Consider the following 27,865-nt stretch of genomic DNA (forward strand, 5'->3'; position numbering starts at 1 on the left):
AGCTTGTGCTCGCAGTCAGTCGGCTCTCTGTAGATGACCGGGTCGCCATTTTGAAAACCAAATCGTTTACACAGCACACCCGCCCAGAATACTGGAACTATGCCGCGGGGCCGGCCTCGCAAACTGAGAGTCAAAAGCAGCGATGAGACAGGTAATGAGTGCGAAAATACCACGAATAAAAACTAGACTTTACGACGAGTTTAAATAACCCGGCGTTGTTTGCATAAGTCCACCCGTGGCTTGAATTTTAGCGCTTGAACGTGGTGTATATAGTCCCCGGATATGGTATTGCGGGTGGGCTCTGCTTTGTGCGGCGAAGGAATGATCGAGGCGGAATGATATTAATAGCGTTTCGGTGGCTCTTCTTGCTGCCTTCCAGTTGAAATTGGTGTCCGTGAGGGGAAGAGCTCCGCGCCGGTGGCGAGTGTCGTCGGACTCGCATCCCGTTTCCCTTTTCCTCTCTTTATCAATATTTCTCACGGTTAGCTGTTTTGCTAACTAGCTCTCTGGGCTACATGTAGCTTCGACGCTAATGTTTGGAAAATGTTTCTGGCTTGCATTTAAACGCCACTCGCAGTATTCCAGCCTGAACCAAGCAGCTGCAGATGCATTCACATAACTATAACCTTATTAATCTTCTAAAACGTGCATTCATTCCGTATACAACCACACGTCGCATTGCTTAAATACCCGCACAAAGTTTGCTCTCGGTCGTTTGCTCCTCGCCCAAGTTCAAATAGCGTCGTATTTTCCTCATAGAAACATAAGCAGTGGCAATTGTGTAAGTGTATGCTTTATAACAATATCATGTTATATGTACAGTGACAGCCAACATGCGAAGTCCAAACGCTGCTGTTCATTTGACTCGACTTATCTGTCCCAATACCTCTAGTGGAAGCACTGTACTTTAAGTTCATGTTCGATTTCATTTATTCCATTGGAATTTTAGGATTTTAAACTAATTAAACATCTCGCCTTTAATAAAAAAGGCAAACGCAACACATTTATGCTATAATAATGACGAAATTACAGGAAAAGTAAATATAAAATGACCTTCCCTCCCTGTATGATGTACACTATCACACAGCTTTTACATTATCTCTCCATGCGTCTTCCAGCATGCGACAAAACAGTCAATACAAAAAGCTGATCTAGTGATAGTTAAGCAAATATTCCAGTCAACTCTGCACACAGTTATGAATTAGGGCAATGACTATGATAGACTGATTATTCGCCTACTGCTCCAGCATCATCGGAACAACATGCAATTGCATTTGGAGCAGTTTAAATGTTTAGTTCCTCAATAGCATTTAACACTATGCAAGTGTTTGCTGTTTCCAACTCTACGATCAGATGAATCACATGTTCGTCACCCCATACGCCGCCTAGTTGACTCATCACTGATAGTCATCAGTATATTTGCAATTTAACATGATCATTTTTTCCACTTTCATATGGCTATCTGCAACACTATGATCACACAAATCTGCCAATCTGTACATATCATATGCCCATAAATTCATTACAAACTGAGATAGTCTGGGACTAGTTGACTATTGGAGGAGTTGTTGGTTGCCATCACATTGTCCATAATACTTAAGTTGTATTGGTTTTGTTTCTGCCTGAATATGTCACCTTGTACCTTTCAAGAAAGACAAAGTTGAAGCAGCAAGAACTAACAATGAGTGGTCTCTTCTATGTCCCGACAGATGCAGATTCCAGTGGCAACAGGGACGAAAGCCTCGCCGATGGGGAATTTAAGGAAAAGAAGTGCACAATGTGCACCCAGACCTTCACAACTGAGAGCCAGCTGCAAAAGCATCTGCGTGAACATGAGAGCAATGACAAGGCAAGTGCTGAATTACTCTATTCAAAGAGAGATTAGAAAACGAAGTGGGAAGGTCTCAGTATTTTGTTTTTAACATGTCTTATAATGGCATCTAGATCTGCCCAGACATTTATGGCATGTATACGGTTCTCCCTGGGATTTTATTCTCAGTGTAAGGAGTGTCTCCGCTGGAGAATGGTAGTCTCTCAGATGAACTGGAGGAGGCTTCGAGAGAGCTGGATTTTAGCTAGGAATTTGAGACAGGGTGTCCCAAAGTCTGTCGACCATCCCACCATCAGACATCCCACCAATAACAGCGCTCTTTTGTACCACGGTGATCAATGAAGTGCCAGTGTCGTGGCTTGCGAAATGTCTATAAGCATGAGACTTTGCCTGAAAACAAATAAGATGCCTACGATGGCAAAGCTGCGATTCAAAAGGTTGCTACTATTTCTTTGTTTACTTGATGAGAGATGAGATTACATGAAAAAGGTTTTTTCTAAAAACATAACAGTATAAAAGAAATGTAAACATGATTCTGATTGATGTTAATTTGCCATATACCATGGCTGCAGAGCTGGAACATTTTGGTGACTGTTATTCAAATCCTTATATCACATCCATAGGCATGTCAATAGCAACTGTTGCACTGTAGGAACCATTTTGTGGATTACATTATTCCCGGATGCGTTCACACACCAGGAACCAAACTGAATGGTTCTAGGAACCTTTTTGGTCCGACTTCTGAGTCAGATGTCAATTCAATGTTCATTGCTCACAGTTCATATATGTGTACACTGCTTCTCAATAGTTGCTCTTAACACGATACTCATGGTGATGGATGTCTTTGTAGTTTACGTCATATATGTTTCTGTCCAATTAATTCTGATTGTGCCGCATGTCTTACACTAGATGTGATAGTTCTCCTATATCATAGTAACATAGTTTCAAACTTTTTGGTTTATTGAATTTGTCATATCGTCTGCTGAATCTGTTAATCTCAGTGACACTGCTCTGTTCAATCTGAATCCAAATTGACCTTTAGAGCCTGGACAAATTCATTGGCAAATTCAGCAAGCTCCTGGATGAGGAGAACTTCAACCTCCTCGCTCTGAATCCAAATTGACCTTTAGAGCCTGGACAAATTCATTGGCAAATTCAGCAAGCTCCTGGATGAGGAGAACTTCAACCTCCTCGATCAGTTCAAGGATGCATTTCTGCAGCCAGACCGCAGAGATTTTGGTCTGCAAGAAAGTCAAGCGTCTTTTCATGCCTTCATCCTCCATATCCGACTGCTTCTTAAGACCCACGTTTATCCGATATCACGTTTGTACGATAGTCCATAATCCTTTTGTGTTTGGCAAACAGCAAGTATCCTGATAAGAATTCAGAAATGAATGAAGGGTTCCACCGAACTCTCTGAAACTCTGCCGAAAGCTTTCTCCACTAGTTTGCATTAGCCTCCATCTCATGTCTGAAACACTACCTGGTCTGTTGCTTACTCAAAAATAAAGTTGTTTCACATGTTTTGCATTTTTCACACTCTTTTGTTCTCTGGAAAGTGATGTGTTGGCTACTTAAATTCCCCTGCGCAACAAGCGTTCACATTTAAAATTGGACCTGAAAGTCTCCAATTATCCTCCAAATTATTTCATTATGTAAATGAGAAAAACACCCCCACCATGCCGCTCGGATAGTTTTCTACTAGTTTTTTTTACTTTTCATGTTATTGCTTTTCCTTAATTGTGTCTGTATAACACATTCATTAACAACCGATGCATCAGTATTGGGTCCGGTCCAGGCCACAATGGCTGGTGTGGGTTTCATGTTTTTCCTCCCAGAATCCATCTGATCTGATCCATCAGCTGTAAATATCCTATTTTCAACTCAAGTGACATACTGTAATGTCTTATTAATTTTACAACGGTGCGTAAAATGTCTAGTGTTTTTGTTTTGTTTTAATTAATTCAATATTTTCGCTATGTTGCACTTCTGTCTATGCCATTAAGAGCATTACATTTTAATAAAGGCATAGCAGCTCTGCACAATTTCAGTGGCACGGTGTTTTTAGGTGTACGAATTAAGCAGTTCATAAGTGTCAAGTAAAAGTTATCTGATCATTATCAAGTGATCCACACTATCAGATGTGGAAAAAGTGTCCTCCTGTTCTTCCAAAATGTAACCGCACATTGACTTCAATATTTGCTATCACGTTTTCCAGCCTCATCGATGCGACCAATGCTCTCAGACGTTCAACGTTGAATTCAACCTCACTCTCCACAAGTCCACGCACACAACCTCAGACTTCACCTGCCCTGTCTGTCGTAAAAAGTTTTCACGCATTGCCAGTCTCAAATCCCACATCATGCTGCATGAGAAAGAGGAGGTTTGTTTTACTACCTTACTATTACCAGATCGATTTGTATTGATAACTGAACACTCACTCATACTTCTCTGCTTCGTCGGCATGCAGAATTTAATCTGTGGAGAGTGCGGGGATGAGTTCGTTCTGCAGAGCCAGCTGTCTCTCCACATGGAGGAGCACAGGAAGGAGTTGTCGGGAATTAAAGTCTACACCTGCAAGACGTGTGACAAGGAGCTGAAGACAGCGGCCCACCTCAAGGAGCACATGAGGAGTCATGTAAAAATGAGGTCTGTGGGAGTTTTAATCTTTGTGTTGTTTTGATTCTCACTCAAAGTGCAACACCTTTCTTTGTTCTGCCTTATTTGAAGTTCATGTGTTGCTGATGTACGGCCTCTATTAGGAACTTTTTGCATAATAAAACAAGTCTCTCTTCAAATATATACTTTATTCTGCATATGTTTCTATCCATCTAATTATCTTCCTTCTCAGACCACTCACCTGCAGTTCCAGAAACTACAAGAAGAACATAGATCGTAGTGGATTTACGAACAGTTGCCATCACTGTGGGAAGTCGTTTAAGAAGCCCAGCCAGTTGGTTCGACACATACGAATTCACACAGGTAGGAAACATGTCACAGATACAAAAGACACGACCAGTTTTCTTTCAATTATGGTAAATCATTTGTTTGCTGCCTTCAAGGTGAGAGGCCCTACAAATGCTCTCATTGCGGAAAGGCGTTCAACCAGAAGGTGGTGCTGCAGACTCACATGGCGAGACATACAGGGGAGAAGCCTCATCTCTGCATGTTCTGCCCAGCATCCTTTTCCCAGAAAGGAAATCTTCACGCCCATGTACAAAGGGTTCATTCCGAGGTAAGAGCGAAGATGAGCGAGAAACCAGTAAGCTTTGCTGTTCAAGAAAACGTTGTGCATTGTGCTGTGTTTGCTCAAAAATATTTCATTTAATCAAAGAGTCTCAAGAGTTAATATCATCCAGTGGTCATGTCCAATAGGTGGCTTTTTTCATTTATAAAAACAATATTTGCTCTTTTAAATACTTGGCATCACAGCTCTGTAGTCATGAGTGTGCGTTTTTCACTTTGCACAAAGTTTGGGGTGAACCAGTGGTCCTGCACCAGTACCCTGGAGGTCGTGAGGTTTACCACTGACTTAATGGCAGCAAGTGACCCGACACAATGATAATGAAAATGGTCTTGTCTTGTTTTAAATAAATAACCGTCATGTAATGTTCTCATGTCTCGGAAGAACCGTGTACATTTTAGATTGATGAGGGTATCAGAGTTTTCTTTGCCGGTTTTCAGAGGCAAAATTGTCAACCACAAATCTGTATTGTGACAGTGGTGCTTCCAGAATACAAAAGCTCCAACAAACACCAATTCCTCAACGTTGTCAATGCATCACGTTTTTGTGTGTGTGTGACGTCTCAAGCTGTGAGCAAGCAGGCAGCTCAAATGATGCATAAAATCCTGGATGAAAGAATGCATTTTAAAGGTTAGTGATGAGTGCAATACACTGCTGAGTGAAAATGCTTGCTGAAATTTCTGTGGAGGGTAGGGCAGTCCAGGGAGGCTGTAAGATATCAAATAAGTTACATGTATCGCTGTGATTTTTGACAACATTGTTTTTCGACCCTATCTTTTATCTTTTTTTTATGAGGTAGGCGCCATTGTGTGTGAAACCCTTGGCTAGTTTATAATTGTACTAGTGTAGTAACATGGGAATACTATGTTCAGTGTATTGAGTTTGTTTTGGGTTTAAAAGAATAGGACAACTTTTATGAAATTATTCACATACAACTGTTTTTGGCAGTGCAGAAAGCATGTTTTTAAAAGCTCTATGAGAAGAACTTATAAAACAACTTTACTACAGTAAATCTTGCTATGGATGTCTATTTCATTCCAGATTGGTGTTTATTGTGAATATGTTTATATAATTTAACACGTTAAGGACATCTAATCTAATGTGGGACTAATAAAGGCTGTCTAATCTAATGCTCTTCAGCTTTTCTCTTTGACTGAGAGTTTGCCTTCCTCTTGAATCAATCTGCTCCCTGGATGGATTCTCAGAGAGACGGAGAGTGTTATCATCCTGATGAAATCAAATTAGGACTTTGGTCCTGGAGGATTTAAAAAGTCAGATATTTTTCAAGGCTATTTCTAGTGCAATAGTAATGTGAATATGAAATTGAAATAAACAAGCTTTGAGAATTACTCAAAGAAAAAACATTTACGTCTTTTCTCAAGAATATGATAGATGTTTCAATTATGTCCGTTGAATTTAAAATCAACTATATTCAAGCATTTTCTGCTTTTGAAAGCTTTTGAAAAAAACATTACTTTTTGAACAATTCGCTGTGAGTTAAATACCATTTAATTGCAGTGCTCCAACAAGCCCTCAAACGCTCTCATCAAACCAATCTTATAGAGCTCTTGAAACAGAACACACTCCAGGTACTTGACTCAAAGCGCTTTAAGGGCAATGTGGCATTAGTGGAAAGAAAGTCGCATGAATCAAACATACAAATGTAATGTATTAAGAGCTGTCCCTTAAATACTTAGTGCATATGGGTTAGTGCCAGTAAATAGTTACTGTACCATGTTTTGTTTTCAATCGTTTCCTGACTTGTTCTATGGTTGCCTTGGCAGGTTAAAGGAGTGCCATTGTTTCCTTGCTTGGACTGCAGCTGCGTTTTTAAGAAGTTGGGAAGCCTAAACGCACACATCAGCAAGATGCACATCTCTGTCATTGAGGTGCCCTCTGGTACTTCGGTAAGATAAACCTTTTAAATCGTGAATGAATTTGAAATGCTCACTTACTTACTTGTCGTCTAACAGTGGAATTTCTCATTCTCCGGCACCCCCTTCTTTGCATGCTTGTGTCTCTGCATTCCCCTATTGACCGCAGAAGCACATAAAAACATCGGTTCAGATTAGTGTGATGGAAAGTAGCATGAAATCTGACCTTTAAGGACAACCAGTTACTGGTGCCAGAGATGATCATACATGAGATCACATTACAGTGAAAGATGAGAAGCACTGGCTGTTTAAAAAAAAAAAAAAAACTTCAAAGATGAACAGAATGATAAGAGTTCTAAAGTCCTTTGTGTGATCACTTAATTATATATGCAAGTGATTCAACCAAAAGTCATCTAGCAAACTACTGTTCATTATGCTATTATCTCTCTCAGTGCTGTCCCTGGTATTTCTAGTTTTCTCGACTGTACATCTCAAACATTCCACTCACTCTTTTGTCGCCCTTCAAGTGAATGCCATGGATTTACATGCGAGTTAACTCTTCAGTCACACTAAAGGCGTCAGGTCTTTAATACAAAGTCACCCCTGAAATTACTCTCTGTCCGTGTTTTTGCCCTTTCGTCTTGAAGTGTCCTTTTCTCTCATTATTTATCCTCCCCTAGGAGACGGAGGTGTCAGGTCAAGCCCCAGGGGAGTCGGAGGGCGGCGAGGCAGTAACTGATGTCATCCAGCAGCTTCTTGAGCTCTCTGAACAAGTGAGTGGGGAGACAGTACAACCTCAAGCTCCAGAACCAGCCATCACCATGGAAACTGCCATCAACCACGACATCCTACAGGTGAATTGAGCACAAACGCCCACAGTCCCTGGTCAATTATACCCCTATCAATCACTAGTATCTGCACACCCTGGAAATAACCCACCACATACTGTATAACATAAAAAAAACTGTACTCAAATATCCAAGACTCTATTCTTCAGGTAGAGCCTTTGAAAATGTCAAAGGCATTTCATTTAAATGACTATCTCTTGCCTCTGGATCTTGATATACATTTGAAACTGTTCTTCAAGAAGAGTGTATTTTATTGTGGAATTGTAGATGGACAATAAAAGCGTGGACGTACACTCGAGAAAGGTTATTGAAGAATTCACATCTTTGAAAAGATTCAAATAAGTATCTTCAGTCCGAGCCAGTAAATCGAGTTGTGGTTGAAAGGGAAACCCTTCGGCTGCTTCTCTTGTTATTATCCTTTGGTGGTTGAATTCCAATGGGAAGGTCTTCCTTTTTACAGTGAAAACATGAATATATTTTCACCGCAGTTGCAATAGGCAACGATGACCAGTTTCTACTATTTCAATAATATTTCATGTGTTTTTCAGTTTTGCTGATATTTCTCCAAAAAGGCAGTATCTGTAGAGTGTCGTTGCTGAACACTTCCCATCACTCTGCTTAGAAGATTGTTTTTGCCTGATAGGAAAATAACCATGAAAAGTTGCAATTTCTATGAAATCTTTTTTGAAATGTTGATTGTGGTTGAGGAACAGATTTGGGACTTGGGAACACACTTTGAGTTGAAATGAGCTGCTTGGTGGTGGTTTGTGACCTGCCAGTTCTCTGTCTTTTTTTCATCCATGTTGCCTGCCTGTAGCAAGCCTTGGAGAACAGTGGCCTGAGTGTGGTCCAGCCACAGACAACTCCATCCACAGAGTCTCCCACTCAGCCTGCTGAAGGCACCGTGACTGAAATCAAGAAGGCTCACATTCCGGTCAAAATGGTCAGGGAGAGGAAAAGAAGCTTTTTCAAGAAACCTATACAAATGCCTGGTATGTTTTCTTTAGGTTTCAGGTGGCCTACACATGAATTATTATCAGTAAATGAACAATTTGCTTGTGCTGTTGGTGACCATTCATCTCCTCTGTAGGCTCCATCAGGGAGGAAAATGGCATCCGCTGGCATGGCTGCCCATACTGCTCAAAGGAGTTCAAGAAACCCAGCGACCTTGTGCGCCATATACGCATCCATACCCATGAGAAACCCTACAAGTGCAAACAGTGCTTCCGGGCTTTCGCCGTCAAGAGCACCCTGACGGCACATATGAAAACACACACTGGCATCAAGGCGTATGAGTGTCAGTGCTGTCTAAAGTGTTTCTCCACTTCTGGCAGCATGAAGGTGCACATGCGACTCCACACAGGTGAAAAAAGAGCTCCCCAACAGTTTATCTGTGAATGTTTAGCCTTTGATCAAAGGGGATGAAAATCTTATCCACAACTTCAAATATCATTATGAACGTTGTGTTTTATGTTCTTCACAAGTTCTGATGATGATGTTAGTCATTAAAGACGACCAACCGTCAGGATTTGAGGTCTTTTGCTTCAATCTCAGAGAACTTCGAAATGGAGCATCATGAAAGTCCATTTCTCCAGGCCTAGAGACTCAAACTCAGGGGCCCTGGTGAGGCTGTGCCGCAGACCAGGTGGAATGATATAAAAACACACTTTTTCAATATTGTAACACACAGTACATTAACAGGCAGCCATTTTAAACTTACACTAAAAGCAACTTAAACCAGTTATTTAAGCTGTAAGACTAGCTAGTTAGAGGTCTTGTACTACCTGTGACACAGGCTTATTTGCTGTACAAATCCGGACTGCGCATCTGCACTCTGTTCATCGACAAACATCATCAGGGGTCCTGTCATAGTGTGCTGTGATTTCACATTTCAAGTGTTTTTAGTCATTTTTCGTGACATTCTTCTGAGAAGAAGTCTCATTTGTTGGTCATTGGTTTTCGAAACCTCTCCAACAAGCAACTATCTCTGCTGTTGTGACTCAGAACCCTGCTTGAGTGTCAGTTCCTGGAGATTGTGATGCTGAAATCGGCACAATAACAAGTCATCCCCACTAATGTGCATCACACTCGACGTTCTTGACTTGAGGTGTTCCAGCATCCACTGCAGGGTTGAACGGCTGCACCGTCCTTTCCAGTACCGGAGTTGCCTCATCACATTGTCAGAATCACATTTAGTAATATTTGCAGTGCTTTGATGCCATTTGAGTGAGTTAGTGAATGTGCACAATCTTTCTATGCAAGAGCTGTGTACCGTACAGCTTCTATTTCAAGGCATGTGGCATCGCGGAAGAGCATGAGCTTGTGGTAGACTGGTGCCAATGATGTGGTCTCATTGATCCTTCCACCAAGCGTTCACCGGCACTACTTGTTTGGGTTCATGTTCCTGTTTGACTTCATCAGCAAATTGTGCCGAATAACATCATGCCCCAAAATTGGGTTTTTACCCATGCAGTCGATGGGCGTCTAGAGGGGGGCACGAGCTTGAGACGCTCGAGGTGAAGTGCTCTCTTACTTGCCGTTTACTTTTAAACATCATTTGAATTGTTACTAAACTTTCTCAGACGGAAATTTAATGAAATATTTGCACAGAGCTCTGAAGATTTGACTGGATTATCAAGTGTATATCTGGCTTATAATTGGATCTTTTAATATTTTTGTTAAGGTACATTTAATACCAGTAGTTCCAAAGTTTCTTAAACATTTCATTTCTTTCCTTTTTTCAGGCGTTCGCCCTTTCCCCTGCCCACACTGCGACAAAATCTTCCGTACTTCAGGACACAGAAAAACTCACATTGCGTCCCACTTCAAAAGCATGCAGCAGAAAAAGCACAAGTTTTCGCGAAAGAGCTGCAAATCCAAAGTGTCGAAGAGTAACCTGCCATTGCCTGATATTCCTCTGCAGGAGCCCATTCTCATCAGTGACTTTGGTAAGAGCTTGTGTCATGTTTGCATGACCTGTGAGTCGAAATAGATTTCTCTCACTTCATCTAATGTTTCTTTTTCTAAATCAAACAAGGTTTTCTTTATCGGTTTTCTAACACGTGCGCATGCTGGAAGAGTGAAGTTCATCTGTCTATGATATGCCCGCAGGCTTCATCCCGTCTCAGAATCCCCGTCTGGCCTTCCAGCAGTATCTGGAGGTGGTGGGAAGCGAGCGACCGTACAAGTGTCAATACTGTAATAAGGCCTATAAGAAATCCAGCCATCTGAAGCAGCACGTCAGGTATGAAATACCTGATTCTTTTGTTCTTCTCGTTTGACTGAATATCATGGCCCACATTCTGCGTGACACCACAGTATTATTGCTACTTGTTTAACGTGAAATGCGCATCCTCAGTGAAGTTCTGATTGATTTAATTCACTTATTTTTTACCAACCATAATGTTTGTTTATTTTCAGTTTTTTGCTCTTCAGTTTATCACTGTTACGATCGCCTTGATCTGATGTTTTTATTTATTCTATCTTCATTTGTCCTTTTTTACTTCATTACATTTCTAAATCATTATATTACATTGTTAAATAGCCATGAATTTTTTGTTTAGTGTTTATCTGTACACTGTGATTGTGTGTTATTGCATAAACACTTTAAAATTAACTTTTAAAGTCTCACTTTGAAATATTGTCTTCCTTTCAGATCACACACGGGAGAAAGACCCTATAAGTGTCTGCAGTGTAGTAGAGGGTTTGCCTCCGCTGGAGTGCTCAAAGCTCACATTAGGACACATTCTGGCCTGAAAGCGTATAAGTGCCTCATGTGTGACACAACGTTCACCACCAGTGGGAGTTTGAGACGCCACATGACCACCCATAGTGACCTCCGACCTTACATGTGCCCTTACTGCCAGAAAACCTTCAAGTCATCACCAAACTGCAGGAAGCACATGAAGACGCACAGGTTTGGAGCTTTGTTATGGAGAAAATTGTCAAACATAATATTAACAGGAGAGAAAACTGCTGATTTCTCTCCTGTGAATATTATTATAAAAAGGCACCTTTTATGAGCACAAAGAGTAATTATTTGGAAATAGCAAAACTAATTATCTGAAGTTAATGCAAAATCATGACAAAAACTTCAAGCAAGATCAAAAGGATTATTTTTGTAATGGAAACAAAAAAACAATATTAATCTTTTGAAATTGGTCTGATTTTTCTGAAGATTTTTAATCATGATCCACTTTCCCATTGACTGTACCTGACTGTGTGCCAAGGCACAGCACTTATTAAGGTGTCCTGCGTTCATCGTGTCTTTCTGCATAATTTTCACACCAGCATACCAAACATTCCAATTGATTTTCATTCAAACCAGGTATGAACTGGCCCAGCAGCTGCAGCCAACTGAAGACCACCTCGGATCAACCATGGTAGGCCATAACATGGCAGTGGGAATGGAGGGAGACTCTCTGCAGCCGCCATCCGCCACCACGGCCGAGCAGGAAAGCATGCTTGGGCTGGGCCAGACAGAAGTGGTGAACGGAAGCCAGCCTGTGACCTTAGAGACGCCGCTGACCGATCAGCCACTCGTTCAATCAGATGGTCAGTTTTTTCTTCTTTGTGAAACCAAAAGAAGACATGAATGTCTTGTTGCTTTCTGTTTTCACAAGTCTTACAGTACGTCTTTGTTGATCCTTTATTGCTGTATGCTGATTAAAATGTTTCTCTGTAGTTGAATTTGAGTTCCAGTTTAAATAAATGTGCGTTTTAGTAGTGAGCCTTAAAAGATAAAAGTTCATAACACATCAGATTTTGGCATCATATCTGGAGGCTGCTCCTGTGGTGATCACAGCCTGAAGTTCTCACCTCAGTTCCAGCGTGTTATAAAAGCATGAATCTGCTTCATGAGCGTCTGTTTTTTGTTTGTGCAGACTCCTACGTCAACAGCCAACATCCTCTGCCACAGAATATAAGCCAGTTCGAGGCTCCATCACTCCCACCTCCTTCTTTTGACCAGCAGGCTCTTACACAAGGTACACAATGGTTTACTGATTGTAACTTGTGCACTCCAGCACTCTTCTACATGGATAATAGGAATAAATCCCCAATTTGAGTGTGACTGTCAGTGTTTTAATGAATTTACATCTGACTTGATTCTATTTCAATAGCAAACAATAACAAATCATCTGATTGTTTTTCTGTTTATAATGCCCTTCCAATATCTTCATGAAGGCATAAAAACGTTTTCACGCTCAATTTATTGAATTTCTGTAAGGACTCCTATGAAATCAGAATGTTTTTGTGTGTGTCTTGCATCCAGGCTTCACAATACCTGAGACAAGCTACAATCAAAGTCAGTTCTCCAATGTCCAGCAGCTGCAGGACTCGAGCACTTTGGAGTCCCAGGCTCTGTCTTCCAGTTACCACCCTCCTACTCTACTTCACGTTCCCAGCGCTGAAGTGGTGAGTTTGCTATCATGTGTTGTGCATTCTGGGATATAAGGATAACTTTGAAATAATGTCACCTTTTCCTTTTCCTTATATTCTCTTAACAATCTCTTTGCTTCACAGACAAATGGACTTCTTCAGCAGAGCAGTCAGGAAGAGCTTCAGCTAAATGCAGAGAGTCAGGACTTCCAGGACGACAGTGAAGACAACAGCAAGAGAGCTTACAGGTTTGTTTGTCACAGATGTTCTCTGCCTTTCTGTATTGCAAATATTTAGATTGACTGGCTTTGTTGTCGGCTTATTTATTCCTGGGCTTCTCAGTATTCACCCAGTCTATCGACACCACCAAAGCACCATTCAAAAATTCATTTTCAGCTTCATCAGACATGAAAGCCCCAGTCGCCTTTCAAAGAGTGTTGACTGAGTTCATGTTGTTTATTCCACACATCCAGCATGCATCCTTCCTCGCTTTATGTCAGATTTTCAAGTCTTTGTCAAGTTTCTACATTCTAAGTTTCTACATTTGAATTTGCCCCCCTAAAAACAATATTATGCAGTCATAGTTGTTCAAAGTTGAACATTAAAATATTTATTTACTTATTTATTATACTTACGCTACCATTTGGCAATGCTGGAACATCAAGAGTTAACCCCTCCTTGAACTCTGTGCACATTGAGTGGTACTTCTACAGTATGTATTGACCTACAATTGATGGCACAGAAGCCAGGTCCTTTAGGTGTCTTTGTATAGCCTATGTTTTCCAATGATAGTTGCATCAGACATTCTCCATGGTAATTCTCAATTTTTTGGTGCCCTGTGTGTAAGAGCCTCGCACCGCCGACTTTGTTACGTAGTTGCATCACTAAGTAATACCTATTTGTAGTCTTCAAGACAGGATGGGATTTTGCTTTGCTGCGTGCTAAGATTGGTACTTCAATTCTAATATGTGAATCATGATCGATGTTATTTTTGGCAGCACTATTTAGTTGTAAAATAAATAGCATTTCATTGTAGCTCACAGCAAGAGGCGTTTGCCTTCACATTTTATGTTGTAAAATAACCTACTACTTTGTTAAACTTGTGATGACCTATAGCTTTTTAGTCCTTTTGCAGTTCAGGAAGAAACACTGGACACAAAAAGTCAAACCTGTTTGCTGTGGTGCTTTAAAGACAGTCAGCTGTCATCCCATTATTTTCTGTTTTGTGATCATGGAACTGTTTGATGATCTTTTTTTTGTCACAAAATGATAGTCTGATCACGAGCTTTGACGGTTTCACCGCAATGCTCCCAGTTTCTAGAGTTTCATCAGAACAGTCGGTACAAAGAGAGACCAAGTTTTCAAAGAGTCTTTTGAGTCCAGTTCTATTTTACATATCTGTCACGGCCAACATCTGCGGTCGGCTCAAAGCTGCCACATTGTTTGTTATACCTCTTCTCATCTCTCCTCAGGTGCAACTGGTGTAATAAAGGATTCAAGAAGTCCAGCCACTTGAAGCAACACATCAGATCCCACACCGGAGAGAAACCGTTCCGGTGCCAGCTGTGCGGACGAGCTTTTGTGTCTGCTGGGGTGTTGAAGTCTCATCTGAATACACACACAGGTTAGCTTGCTGAATACATGCTGGCGGTGGATTGTCATCGGTGATCATTCTCAAAGTCAAAGTAACTTTTGTTTGCTCAGAAAGTTTTGAGAAGTAATTGATCACTGCCGGTGAATGTCTACCTGGCTGATTTAATTGTGTTTTGTCTCAAGAGGATGGATTTTGAATGCTGTTTTTTAGTTACTAGGTGCTTTATTGAGCCGCTAAATATTTCATTGCAATTCCATACATTTTAAATCTATTGAAATCAGTAAATGTCTTCTTGTTTTTCATCAGCCACTGAAATGTTTTGCACATGTTGTTTAAATCTTGGCTTTGCTTTTGTGCTTTTTCTAAGTTTGATTTCATTATTATTATTTATAGTAGTAGTAGTATTGAAGAATTACCTGACCACCAACATGTACCTGTAGTATTTCTCACTTCAATTCAACTTGTGAGTGTGAATATTCCTAACCCACCCACGACTGAAGTCGGAAATCACAGATGTTACCAAGTTACCAAAGTGCGTATTGCTGACGTCTTGCTCAGGAGGCAGATGTTCTCAAATATCAGGACTCTGTTTTAAGGTCTTTTTAAAAACTGCAAATGTCATTTGTCTGTTTCTGTTCTGGGTTTCATAGCACTTTTAGTTCTACAATTTTTCTATAGCAAATGAAGACGCTTGCTTCATTCAGACTGTTCCATTGTGTTGCTGTCTGATAGGAGTAAAACCTTTCAAGTGCAACGTCTGCGCCGCCTCCTTCACCACCAACGGCAGCCTGAACCGCCACATGATCATCCACATGAAGTCTTTTAAATGCTCCATGTGCGATGAGAGCTTCAGGACGAGCCTGCTGTGTAAAAAGCATATGAAGAAGGAGCATGCTGTGGAGGATCAAAGTAAGGACCCCGCTACACAGACTCATCAAAATTCATCTGTACTTTGACATTTATGAAGATATTCAGATTTTGAAGTGGAACTCACTCAGTGTTTTATCATTTTTAATGCTGTTTTTTCTTGGTTCTCATTTAAATTTGCTTGTTTAAAAAGGAAATCTGTTAGTTTTGGATCTTGAAGGTCAAGATATTGAGGACGAGGAGGAGGATGAAGACAGCGAGCAAAAGTCATTAAAAAGAAGAGGATTGGAAATCATCACCTTCACTGAAGAGCAGACTGCCGAACTCGCAAAGGATCCCGGCGAGGAGGCGTCGGTGTCGGAGCGAATGCTTGCCCAGTCAGCCGCTGAGCGTGATCGGATCAGCGAGATCAAAGACAAAGTTGGGGAGCTGGAAACAGAACCCAAGTTTGCCAACTGCTGCAACTTTTGCCCCAAGAGCTTCAAGAAACCCAGTGACCTCATCCGGTAAACACCAGCTCTGCCATTCTCACAAACTGTTTTCTATTCTAACTTCATCACACCTACTTATCAGGAATGCAGCCTGATGTACTCTTAAGTGCTGTTAGTGTTATGTCTATTAGAGTATCTCTTGATTTGTGTGCAGGCACATACGAATCCACACAGGAGAGAGGCCGTATAAATGTGACGATTGTGGGAAGAGTTTCACTGTGAAGTCCACTCTGGATTGTCACGTGAAGACACACACAGGTTTGTGTTTGTGTGACATGACGGTAACAAGCGAATTGGTGTTTGATTAATGTTACAGCTGACCCTGCTTTAGTGAGACAAAATGTGAAGCTTTATCGAAATATGGTTTATAAATATGATGATATTTAATATGTGGATTTGGACACAATCAATGTAGCGGAACAAATGCAGTTGAAGCTAAGATCAAGCTGATTTCTGTGACTCCAGGTCAAAAGCTGTTCAGCTGCCACATGTGCAACACCTCCTTCTCAACCAAGGGAAGCTTGAAGGTTCACATGCGGCTCCACACTGGATCTAAGCCATTCAAATGTCCATCCTGTGATCTACGATTCCGAACGTCCGGGCACCGCAAAACCCACATCCAGTGCCACTACCGAGCGAACGCTGAAAGCCGGAAGTCTAAGCGGCTATCGGCGGCCACTGATCAGCTTGGTCATGGACCTGACGCAGAGGCGAGCCAGAATGAGGCACCGGTACTTGGCCAGCAAGGGCCATCGTCAGAGGCCCTTCAGCCTGTCGGTCTGCTTCAAACACCCACCACTGACTCCAGCATCTTCCTCCCTGCTAACCAAGTGCTCAGTGGGCAGTTTGACCAGAACCTGCTGCAGCCAGGACTGGTAGGACAAGCCATCCTGCCGACATCCATGTCAGGTGAGTTTGATCAGTCACACACCCAGAAACTATCACAATGCTGTTGCAGGGAGGCACTCTGAAAGCTTACTTTGATCGGGTGTGACAGTTCAGCCTTGCAGCTAAAGCAGTCCTCTTTTGACAACCCTGTTGTAGCATCAGTAGCATTTACTCGATATCAGTGAACATCAGTCAATATCGCTGCCAACAGAATAAATATTAGAGTGTGACTCTCTGCACCCCATCCACTTATTTTAACTGTCACCAATTTTGTGTGAATTACTCTCCAGTGCCTCCATAAAGCATTGTTTTCACTCTTCCTGTCTACACTGGTAGTTGATTTCATATATGCATTTACACCTAGACATCATACTTGGATGGAAAACAGCTGATATAGGAGTAAACCACTTACGTTATTGTATTAAACCCCCTTTACTCAGGTGAGTCAGCTAAGACCTTGAGAGTACATTTACTCAGACTTGCTGTGTGAATCATTTGTTTGGAAACTGTCTCAAACTTTCTACATTGATTTTCTTCTTTTCTTGGATGTTTTTTCTTTTTTTACCAGAGTTCATAGCTCAGACTTGTTGACATGCCAGCTTGTCCTTGTGTATTTTTTATCTTGCTTGAACTGCACCTATAACTTTGTCTGCAGGTGATCTGACTGTGTCGCTGTCAGACGGTCTGACAACTTTGGAAGGAATCCACCTCCAGTTAACACCCACCAACCTGGTGTGTCCGAACGTTCAGATCTCAGGCATCGACTCTGGCAGCATAAACAACATCACGCTCCAGGTATTGCAATAAAACTGTCAAATTATGTTTTCAAGGCAAAGAATATTCTTAAGCATGTCAAATCATGTGTGCTGAGTCCATTGGAGACACATAAATTCCCACCCTGTTTTCTAGTAATAGACCAACATTACAGTGAAAACAAGATGTCAGCAGAAGAGTTCTATAGCAGCTATCAAATTGAAGTTGAAAACATTTGATCAACATTTTCTGAAAAAAAGTTGGTGTGTAAAATAAAGTTACAGCTTTTATGAAATGTTTGAGTTTTGCATGTTTTTCTTTGCAAATGTGAACAACAAATGTGTTTTTGTACATTAAATTACATCCTGAGCATCTTTTTTACTATTTTTATTGTATTGCATTTTTTGTATTTTGTGTTCTTTTATATTCTTTAATCTGAGGTTGATGAAAATGCCTATTTTAGTCCTGTTTTTCTGTATTTGTAGTTGTATACTTCTTTTTATTGTTGTATGTAAATTTGGTCAGCACTCCCTATGGAAATGTGTTATATAAATGAAATTGATCTTGACCTAAATGTCTCCCTATAACAGCCTGGTTTTTGTTCAGCCTAGTTTTTAATGGGTCCTTCATGTTCTGTCACCCTTGTCTTCCAGATTGACCATGCCCTCCTCCAACAGACATTACAGAACAGTCTCCTGTCTCAACCACTCAGTGTGGACACTGGTCTGGTCCCCCACCCAACCAGCCAGTTGATGTCCACTAATGACCCTTCAGTTTCTGCTAATGTGGTCATACATCCGCTGACAAGTCTGGCACTGCAGCCATCCACAATCCCACCAGCTCAGGTCACGATGGCAGGTCTCTCGGAGCAGGTTGGCACAGGTATGCTTGATCATGACCATTACCTGCTTTTGTTGGAATAAAGGACATGTTTATTCATTGTCACCTTTTCAGGTTCTCAGGACCTAAATCATGTCATGGGCAGCTCTGGCTTAGTGGGCGCCGGCAGCACCGGTCAAGAAATCACTCTGACTATCAATAATTCCACCCTGACGCAAGCTCTAGCGCAGGTTCAAGCTCAAGCATCTGCGTCTGGGTCCGGCGGTGCAGCAGGAAACCCTCAGGAGATCACCCTCACCATATCAGGTATGAAAACCCTGCTGCAACAGGAGCTCATCTAAAGAAACAAACACAACCTGTGTTCTGCAAATATTTGCCAACATGGAGTGCAGAGACTCTGAGTAACAAACAGAAGGAAGCAGTTTCCCTCCAGGCTTTCTCGGTTCTTTTTCATCCTCTAAAGTAAATATTCAGACCGGGTGGAGAAGGCACAGCATCAGACGCGATCCTCATCGTCCTCCGAGCCACAAATGAACTTTAAAAGTCTTAGAGTAAGAGTAGCAGTTTTGATATCTGAGCCCAAGGAGCTGAGATTGACCCGTGTGCCAAAGCTGTCAGAATTTTTCTACCGATACATTATGCTCTTCCTTTCTTAAATACTTCATGAGCATGTGTTAGATGTGCTGCAAACTTTTCCGTGTTGCTCTGTTATATTGGTGAAACTTTTAACTCTGAGAGACAGACACTTCTATACCCCTGGAGCATAATAAATGACCTGCTACCAAACACCAAAAAATCCTTTTCTCGCCTGCAGTCAGAGCTTTTCATTTATATTTTGGATGAGAAGGAGATTTTTTTCTCTCTTTGGGAAACCTATGGAGTGTGAGGATGGCGAATGGAAACAAAAGTGATGAGCAGAGAGGGGAGATGCCTTTTGTTAAACACTCTCTGAACTCTGATAAACTTCTGTAAAACTTTAAGCACCCTGCAATGCAGACAAGCTTTGCTCCTGCACCCCCAAACCACACATTCTAATGTGCAGGAATATTGGAGTTCTGTTATTAATTTGTTATTGCCCTTGAAAATAAAAACGGATTCTCCATAATGTCTTATTTTAGTCATAAAACAGTAGTGATGGATTGATGAGGTTTCATGAAACAGTCCTTATTTTCAGAGTTGGTTTAAAAATTATGTGAGGTTTCATCGATTGTTAAATAGCAGACAGTGCCATCTCGTGGCCTCTGAAAATTAGGCCAATGTTTCATGAAACTTCATCAAGCCATCCACTTTCACCTCTCAGACTACAAAACCCATATTGCACAGCAACAGTAAGGCAAAGATTTACATCAGATTTTTATGTTGTATCTTGTCTGGATACTTTGAAATTTGGTGTGCAATGTCAACTGTTTCCCCAATTTATAGTCACGTGACGGTATTTTCTGACATGCTTAACCAATGACTCTTTTCAGAGCATGATATTAGACGTCTACGAGGTTGTTGTTAATGTTTTTCCTCTCCATTCTTTTCCAGGTCAGGACCTGATCCCTCAGCCGAGCAGCTCCAGCAGTACAATGATGAATGGCAGGCTGCCATCCCAGCCCACCACTGCGACGCTGACCATCACCAATGACCACCTTCTACCTCACAGTCCTGCCAACACGGGGATGACAGGTAACACCATCGTTGTATAGTTGATTTTATTTGTGTGTTTCTTGTCACTGATGATCATTTTAGAGTCAAAATGACCACGGGAAAAACAGGAAAATTGTATTATCAATGAACAGAATGGTAATAAATTATTGGCCACATGACTTTTATTTTCTTTACAAAGCTGTAACCAGGAGCTTTATATGCATGTTCTGGTTGCACAACCCTCCACAAACATAATTTAAGCTTCAAATAATGGGGAGATGATTAATTTTGCACAGCCAACAAAGGAGTCACAAGTTCAACCATTAATTCACACATCCACAATTTTCATAGTCTGTCGACACACTTTGATGTGCACGGCGAGCGAGTGCTCACTTTTAAGCCAGCCGGAAAGAGTCGATTCCACTAAAAGCAATTTTGTCTGTTTTATGAGGCTATTTGGAGCTCAGACAAGTCTGTGTCTCTAAACTCGCCGGCCTAAGAAGGTAAACAAGCACTTAGTTATTGCTAGATAACTGTTTCCCTTCATGTGGAAAATGTGCTGTCTTGGTCGCTGCAGATTAAAGATGGTTAACACTCCTTTTTTTATTGGACTTCATTTTCATTATATCTGTTTTTGTATGGATTTAATAATGTGGAAAAAATCGACCAAGTTGTACTGAAATGAGTCAACACACTCACTGACCCCAAATTCATACACTTTAGAGGTCACTGTTACGACAGGCTGCTGCTCATTGTTGACAGTTTCAAGTATTAAAGTCTACATAAAATGAGTGAATTCAAAGAACAAGATTTCAGTTCCTGCCTAAGTCAGTGCTTTCAGTGGGTGGGGGGGCTTATGCATATTTTCTACTAAATATTTAAAATCTATTAGTGCGAACAGATACACGCTGCTGTGTTTGATGTCATTTCAAAGGACACTCATATCAAGAGGATAGTTTTTCTACTTTGCCATAGGCCTGTAATGTGGGTGACCACTGCGACACTCATTCAGAACATTATACTGTACTGTACTGTTGGAACAGTGACAGTGCATATTGAAATATTTGTTAACAAGAGCTATTAAAAGCCGAAAAACTTAAAATATGAGTCACATAAAATAATCAAATAGCAGCTGTAAGCAGCAAACTAACCAATCTGAAGATGTCATATGTGTTGCTGAAAAGGCTGCTTCAGAAAAAAAGTATTTGAATCACAAACTATGTCAGGATTTGTGAAATATAACAGATTAGGCGCATTTCACGGATAAAAATGTATCTGTCACAATGTTAAACAACTTGTGTATAGCTGGACAATGGAACGTTTTTTGACTCTAGTATGGCTTGTCTCAATATTACACACAGAGACCTTAAAGTGTCTATATTGTAGCGTATCCTCTTGCACCCCAGTTTAGCCAGTTGCGTTCTCGTGCCCTGCTTTGCTGCAAGTGATTTCATCATCAGATGATCTGTCATCATTGTGAAACCATGAGGAGAGTGATAAGGTAGTAGGAGTCCATTCTGATTTTGGATAAGAAAGTGCGGTGATTGTGTGCCATGAACGGAGTGGAGGTGATTTGTTTCCTCAGGATGCGGCTTCCTGATTGGTCTGTTGACTGTCCCACTTGTCAGTGAGAGGCTTACTCAAATGTCCAGCCTCCTCTCACTCACTCTTCATTACCCTTCTCCCTCATTTCAAGTGCTTCACCGAGGTGTTGTGAGCATCGCCGCTCGTGCTGATGAGGCTGAAGCCTCGCCGCCTCTCTCTATGCAAATCCAGCCCAACCTGCACTCCCCACTGATAAACTGTGCTCACGCTCACATCAGACCCTCGATTAAAATCACACGTCTGCCTGTGTCACTGCAACAGAAGCTCTATTATCACCGGGCCGACTGAATCTGTTGTTACAGAGGAAGAAGCTCCTTAACCTAAATCCTGATCCCTTCAGCTCCCTCTACACTATTTATGCTAGTTTAGCTTGCATTTCAATGTGGACAATAATGAAACACGCCATGGTACTGAAAGCTGAATAAGTATTTGTGACGTAAGATGTAAAACTAATGTCTTCCGGCCCAAAGTAATGCCATCATGACATAACAAATCTTGTGTGCGCAATATGGGAGTTTTAAGTTTGCTTCAATGTCTGGATCATTACTGCTGTATGTACTACTGTACATTTCCAATGAAAAAAGGCTGTATATATATATATATATCAATCAGAATCAGAAAACTTTATTAATCCCAAGGGAAATTCAGTTGGTAACATTCTCTGTACACAACATATCACAATAAAATGAAAAAAGACACAATATTATAAAGTCCAAAAAGTAATACAAAATACCTTAGAAACAATGTGCAAGAAAATGCAGATTCAAGGACAGAGTGAACAGAAAAACATGCCAATCCTTCACTGTTAGTTTTTTCAAGGATGAATTGTACATTTTTATTGCCACAGGGAGAAAGAACCTCCAGTGGCGCTCAGTCTTTGAGATGGGTAGTCTCAGTCTGTGGGTCTGTGTGCTACTGTATTGGACCAGGAGCGGATGGAGGGGGTGGGTGATGTTGTCCAGGATGCTCCTTAGTTTCAGGAGCATCCTTCTCTCCATAACTGTCTCCAAGGAGTCCAGTTTCACCCCCACCACATCACCAGCTTTGCTGATGAGTCTGTTGAGTCTGTTAGTGTCCGCCACTGTTAATCTGCTGACCCAGCAAACCACAGCGGACAGAATTGTACTGGACACCACCGACTCATAAAACATCCTCAGCATTGTCCCGCAGATGTTGAAGGAGCTGAGCATCCTCAGTAAATGAATGTCATGAATGTTTTATAATGACTCTGAATGTGCATTTGTTTTATTGTTCTGTTTCCGTGACTGAACTTGCTATATCTTCATTCAAATATTTTTTTCTAAATTCATAACTACACACCCATAACTATCAACTCTTGACTCTCACAGTCAACAGCTTGCAACCCGGCACCACCCTGTCACATACCGCTGCCTCTCAGAGCCTCGTGATGTCACCGGGAAGCGTAGCAGGCGACGGCAGCGTCACCTTGACCCTGGCTGATGCCCAGGGGATGCTGGATGGTGTCACCCTCAACCTCAACCCACAGGTAATGCTTGAAAGACAGCACTTATCCATCCATCCATCCATCCATCCATCTGTCTGTCCATCCATCCATCCATCCATCCATCCATCCATGTCTGTCCATCATCCATCCACCCATCCAATGGAAGTTGTTTGAGGCCTAACTTGGTGACTGCTGTTCTTCCTCTCTTGGAAAAAGCTGAATCACAACATTAACTTACTTTAACAAAACCATAAGATCCAAAATACACCTTGTGTCCAATGAACACCAAACTACTAACTAATGTAATAAAACAAGTATTGCATGATGGAAGCCAATTCACACTAGAAAAAAAAGAAAGAAAAGAAAACAAAAGTGAATAACAGAGTGGAATTTGTGTCGAACTTACTCACTGCAAACATTTCATTGCGTTGGATCTCTCCCCAGGGTCAGACGTTCCCAGCGGTGCTCAGTGATTCCAGTCTTCCAGGAGCGACGGGCAGCTCTGGCCAGCAGGTCATACTGGTCAGCCATCATTCCCACCCAGCCAACAGAGCGCCGAACAATGGATATAACGTAAGTGTCTGTTCGACAAAGACAGGAGATTTCAGTCTTTGATGAATTGGGCGCGTACTAAACAGGACGTCAGGCGCTCCACTGAGATCGATTGTACATCTGTCCTTTAGTTGATTGTCCTCATAACAAGCATCACATTCATCATCGTAACAACTTTGTTTACCAGGAAATGTAAAATTAAACTGATGCCATTACTTCCATTGGCTCTTTTTAATCTACTCTCTAATCCTTTTGTGCGCCACAAATCTTTGTGCTCCAGATGACAGATGGCGGCCAAAAGAGCGAGAAGGGCGACCACTCTGAGACCGACAGCCGGAACCAGTGCTACTACTGTAACCAGACCTTCCAGAACGCCAACATGCTGCGACGACACTGTCGGCTGGCTCACGGGAAGGACCGCTGTCACGTCTGCAGCGTCTGCAACAAGGCTTTTAAGCGATCAACGCACCTGAAGGTAAAGGTCTACTGCACAGCAGGAGAGCCAGGAGCCTCCGATTTTGACTTAATGTCAGCAATTGTGAAGCAGGAAGGATCGTCTCACCTGTTGACCATTCATTGTTTTCAAAAATGATTTGAGAATAGTGTAGCAGATTACTGCTGGTAGATAAAGACATCATCAAGACCCCCTTTTTTCAGTTTTGTTGTCATTGAATGTTGTTTTCAGTGTGTTTACTTATTTTTTAAACATGGATTTTTAATTTATACATTTTTATTCATGTATTAATTATTCTGTATATTGTTTAACAATATACTACTTTTTAAATTGTGCCTTTTTTTCCCAACAGTACTGGCCGCTTTAGATTTTTTTGATCTCTCATATTGATATTTTTTAATTTAAATTCATAAAGTAAAAACCATACATCCCTTAATATTTAGATGTATGAATTGCTCTACATATTACATATTGTTGGTCAATATTTGTTATGTATGTAAAACAATTCATTTTAAATTATAATTATTCTTTTTTTAATTTCACTTAATATATTCTGTTTAAAAATAATTTCAAACAATAACACTTTTCACTGCCCCAATGGAAACTCTCTTGCCCAACCCTGCTCAAGAGCCCTGGGAAGATATAGTCGTGATCTTCCCCATAGACATGTTAAGAGCAGGTGATCGAGGGTGTTTCATATCCACCTCCATTACGACATCTCTCTTGGAAACAAAGCTCTATACTTGAACTGCTTTTGCTTGACTCATCCTGGAAGAGTTTTGGTGTGTGCCACATGTTCTCTCAGAGAGGCGGCATGTTCCGTTTCACATGAGAGTCCGTTAGCTCTGTCTGGCTCTTCGGTGAAGTTTGGGTGAGACAGATGGGATTCTTAATGAAACAAGGCAGTAACATGTACGTGACGATAACTCAACCTTCCTACAGGATCATGAGCGCGTGCACCAGCCGGGCCCCTCCCCCAGCTCCCAGAAGCCCAGAGTCTTCAGCTGCTCCTGCTGCGGGAAAGCTTTTGCCAAGAGAAGTCAGCTGGAGAGACACAACCTCACTCACACGGGTACGGACCGGATGATGTCTCTTAACCCTTTAGGTACCATTGTCGCAAACTTGCAGCGTTTAAACAAGCCCAGCTGCCAAGATGGAGCCTGATGTAGTACTGTCACGTCCAAAGGGGCGTGTTGGAGGCGTTGTAAAAATACACTGCTTATTGGGAAGAAGTGTGGCAGAAGCTGCAGGAGAAAACGCAAATAGCGACGGAGGCTGCAGTGGTGTTCACAGCCTCGCTGTAAACGTCAGTGACGTTGCCCAGACGTCATCACTGTTGCTTGGGAGATGAGGAAGAGCCACCAGATAAACAGCTGTAAAAGTCATGTAATTCACTATGACCACCGCCAGGTGACGTCATAATGTACAAATGCGAGGTGTATGTGTCTGTCCCGAAATATTATTGAGCTACAGCCTTATGAACTTGTGACATTGAAATGACATTTTTTGTGGATGAATTGGCATAAAAAGAGGTTAAAATTGCAAAAAAAAAAGCAAATTTTCTGTTGAGTATCGTGTAGAGTATAGAGAAATATCATCGCGGAGTGTGCCATATTATTTTATGTCTTTTTTTGGAGGATATTTAGTTTAATGCTTTAACGTTCTATTTGTTATATCAACAGGAAAGGTGGTTGTTTTAAGATACATTTCAGAATCTCCATTTTACAAGGAATTATGACGCTCAAAATCATACAGACTTTGCTTGTTTTCTTAATGTTTAGTATTAATGGTCAGCTGGTGAAAAGTAGTTCTGGCACTCTACTAAAATACCCATAATGCATGGCAACAATTTGCACTCCAGATTCACGGTGACTTTTTTGGTCCTGTTTGACTGGTAACTATGATTAGTCATCAATTTATATTGTAACAATACAGCAATTGAGTCTAGTAAAAATATTTATCGACTAGCATGAGCACAGATGAAGCCAGAGTGTGGACGTGCCTGCTTTAACCACTTTTTTGTGTCGGTGCAGGTGAGCGGCCGTTCAAGTGCAGCCAGTGCGACAAAGCCTTCAATCAGAAGAGCGCCCTGCACGTCCACATGGTCAAGCACACGGGGAAGAAGCCCTTCAAGTGCGAAGTTTGCAGCATCCGATTCACCCAGAAGAGCAACATGAAGCACCACATGAAGCGGTCGCACGGCTACGGTGAGCATGCGCCCCCCACAGTTCTGACTCTCTAGCTAAACGGATCAGAATGGAACCTGCCAACAACAGTTGTGCAGCTGTTCACCACCTTCCTCTGAAGCTCCTCCTTCTTCAGTTCAAAACTCAAACTGTCTCTCTTGTTTTTAAAAAACGAGTTAAGAACAAAGGCCAGTGTTTCCTGCTCCCGTCTGTTTTGATTCTGACCCTGCTCCTTGTGCCATTCCAAAGGGACAACAGAAAAGCACTGAGTCATGTTTCTATGGAAACAGACGGTGACTGCCTGTCAGGTCCGGTAAAACTCATCAGCATCTCCTCACCATCCAAATATATAGAGCAGTCTGACGCTGTATTCAGGTTGCTACCGTCTTTCTGCTGAAGATCGAAGCAACATTTTTCTTGGGTTCTGCAGTCTGAGCTCAGGATGTTTACTGCAGCAGGTTCTAAAGTTTTATGATTGAGTCAAGTTTACTAAAGAAATAGCTCTTTGTCATTATTTTTGATTCACTCCTGTTGTAACAATTGTAATGTAAAAATATTGACAATAAATTATACTATAATAATACGCCAGAGAATGCAAAAGTATTAAGGGCGGTAGTGGGTGGCAACCGAAAGGTGGGCCTTGTCTGTCCAAAAGAGGATCTTTATTTCAAAAGGAACGTTAGTGTTGGTGTTTTTTTGTTTTTTTTGAGCATTGTTACAACAAAAAAATAACTGAAAAATATATGCGAGTATGTGCTGTGTGTGGCAGCTGCAGGAGCACTTTCCAAAACTGTCATGAAAATGTCTTGATTTTGTAGTGACTGAAGTAAAAATAAAAGAATGAAGCGGTCAACATCATGATTCATCTCTCTCCGATGTCTCCCTCCAGGCCAAGCCCGGACTATCGTCCAGGGAGAACCCACACAGCAGGAGGAGGTAGCACCTGAACTGGACCTAGAAGTGGCCCGGCATCTTTTGGAGACAGGCCACAGCGTGTTTTCCTGAAGTGAGCTGGATCAGCAGCGATGTCTGGGAGGCCTGGTTCTCCCTGCGATGGCTGTCACCACATACCTGGCATCCCTTCTGAAGAGCGCTGCGGCTGCCTCAAGCATCAGGTTGTCACGGCAACAGAAGCAGAAAGTTTGTTTCTACTGTAAATATTCAGTCTGTTATGGCTGCAACATTGTTTTATAATGTTGTTAGATTCTGTTTTCCTTTCTGTGAATAATGAGATAAAAGTCCCAGAGTATATATTTTTCCTGACCCGCCTGCTGCCGGTGTCAGTGCTGATCTTGAGGTGTGTACAGAAGAGGCTTTTTTGCAGCTTATTTTCTACTGTACGGAATAAATTATGATCCACTT

The 27,865-nt window shown here is 41.5% G+C and overlaps 2 protein-coding genes across 3 annotated transcripts in view; one reads left to right on the forward strand and one right to left on the reverse strand.

Moving 5' to 3' along the window:
• LOC128767982 (zinc finger protein 516-like) overlaps positions 1–7,094 on the reverse strand; it is an 85,135-nt gene extending 78,041 nt beyond the window's left edge. The window contains exon 1 of the mRNA XM_053880437.1: positions 7,035–7,094. The gene's annotated coding sequence lies outside the window, so the exon portion shown is untranslated. The remainder of the gene's footprint in view (positions 1–7,034) is intronic.
• On the forward strand, positions 1–27,850 carry LOC128767980 (zinc finger protein 236-like). 2 transcript variants are annotated; one of them, XM_053880432.1, is made up of 32 exons: positions 1–151; positions 1,710–1,849; positions 4,050–4,214; positions 4,302–4,480; positions 4,683–4,813; positions 4,894–5,066; positions 6,860–6,982; positions 7,630–7,803; positions 8,615–8,789; positions 8,888–9,160; positions 10,542–10,745; positions 10,909–11,041; positions 11,453–11,713; positions 12,125–12,351; positions 12,681–12,782; positions 13,070–13,212; positions 13,321–13,424; positions 14,649–14,800; positions 15,503–15,679; positions 15,831–16,143; positions 16,283–16,386; positions 16,594–17,037; positions 17,672–17,811; positions 18,423–18,651; positions 18,724–18,915; positions 20,140–20,280; positions 23,196–23,353; positions 23,756–23,884; positions 24,144–24,338; positions 25,260–25,389; positions 26,351–26,524; positions 27,393–27,850. In XM_053880432.1, the coding sequence occupies exons 1-32, from the start codon at positions 100–102 to the stop codon at positions 27,506–27,508; spliced, it is 5,553 nt and encodes a 1,850-aa protein (XP_053736407.1). In that variant the 5' UTR covers positions 1–99; the 3' UTR covers positions 27,509–27,850. The 2 variants fall into 2 exon arrangements, with proteins under 2 accessions (XP_053736407.1, XP_053736408.1); XM_053880433.1 differs by having other exon boundaries at positions 15,843–16,143.
• The last annotated feature ends 15 nt before the right edge of the window (positions 27,851–27,865 follow it).

This window comes from Synchiropus splendidus, chromosome 12 (assembly GCF_027744825.2).
Source record: "Synchiropus splendidus isolate RoL2022-P1 chromosome 12, RoL_Sspl_1.0, whole genome shotgun sequence".
NCBI classification, from domain to species: domain Eukaryota; kingdom Metazoa; phylum Chordata; class Actinopteri; order Syngnathiformes; family Callionymidae; genus Synchiropus; species Synchiropus splendidus.

Excerpts from the sequence above, each read along its gene's own strand:
- LOC128767980 (XM_053880432.1), top strand. The coding sequence starts at position 100 with ATGCCGCGGGGCCGGCCTCGCAAACTGAGAGTCAAAAGCAGCGATGAG. Across the intron at positions 9,161-10,541 it reads GCACATGCGACTCCACACAG|GCGTTCGCCCTTTCCCCTGC; the intron begins GTGAAAAAAGAG and ends TCCTTTTTTCAG. Across the intron at positions 13,213-13,320 it reads ACGTTCCCAGCGCTGAAGTG|ACAAATGGACTTCTTCAGCA; the intron begins GTGAGTTTGCTA and ends TTTGCTTCACAG.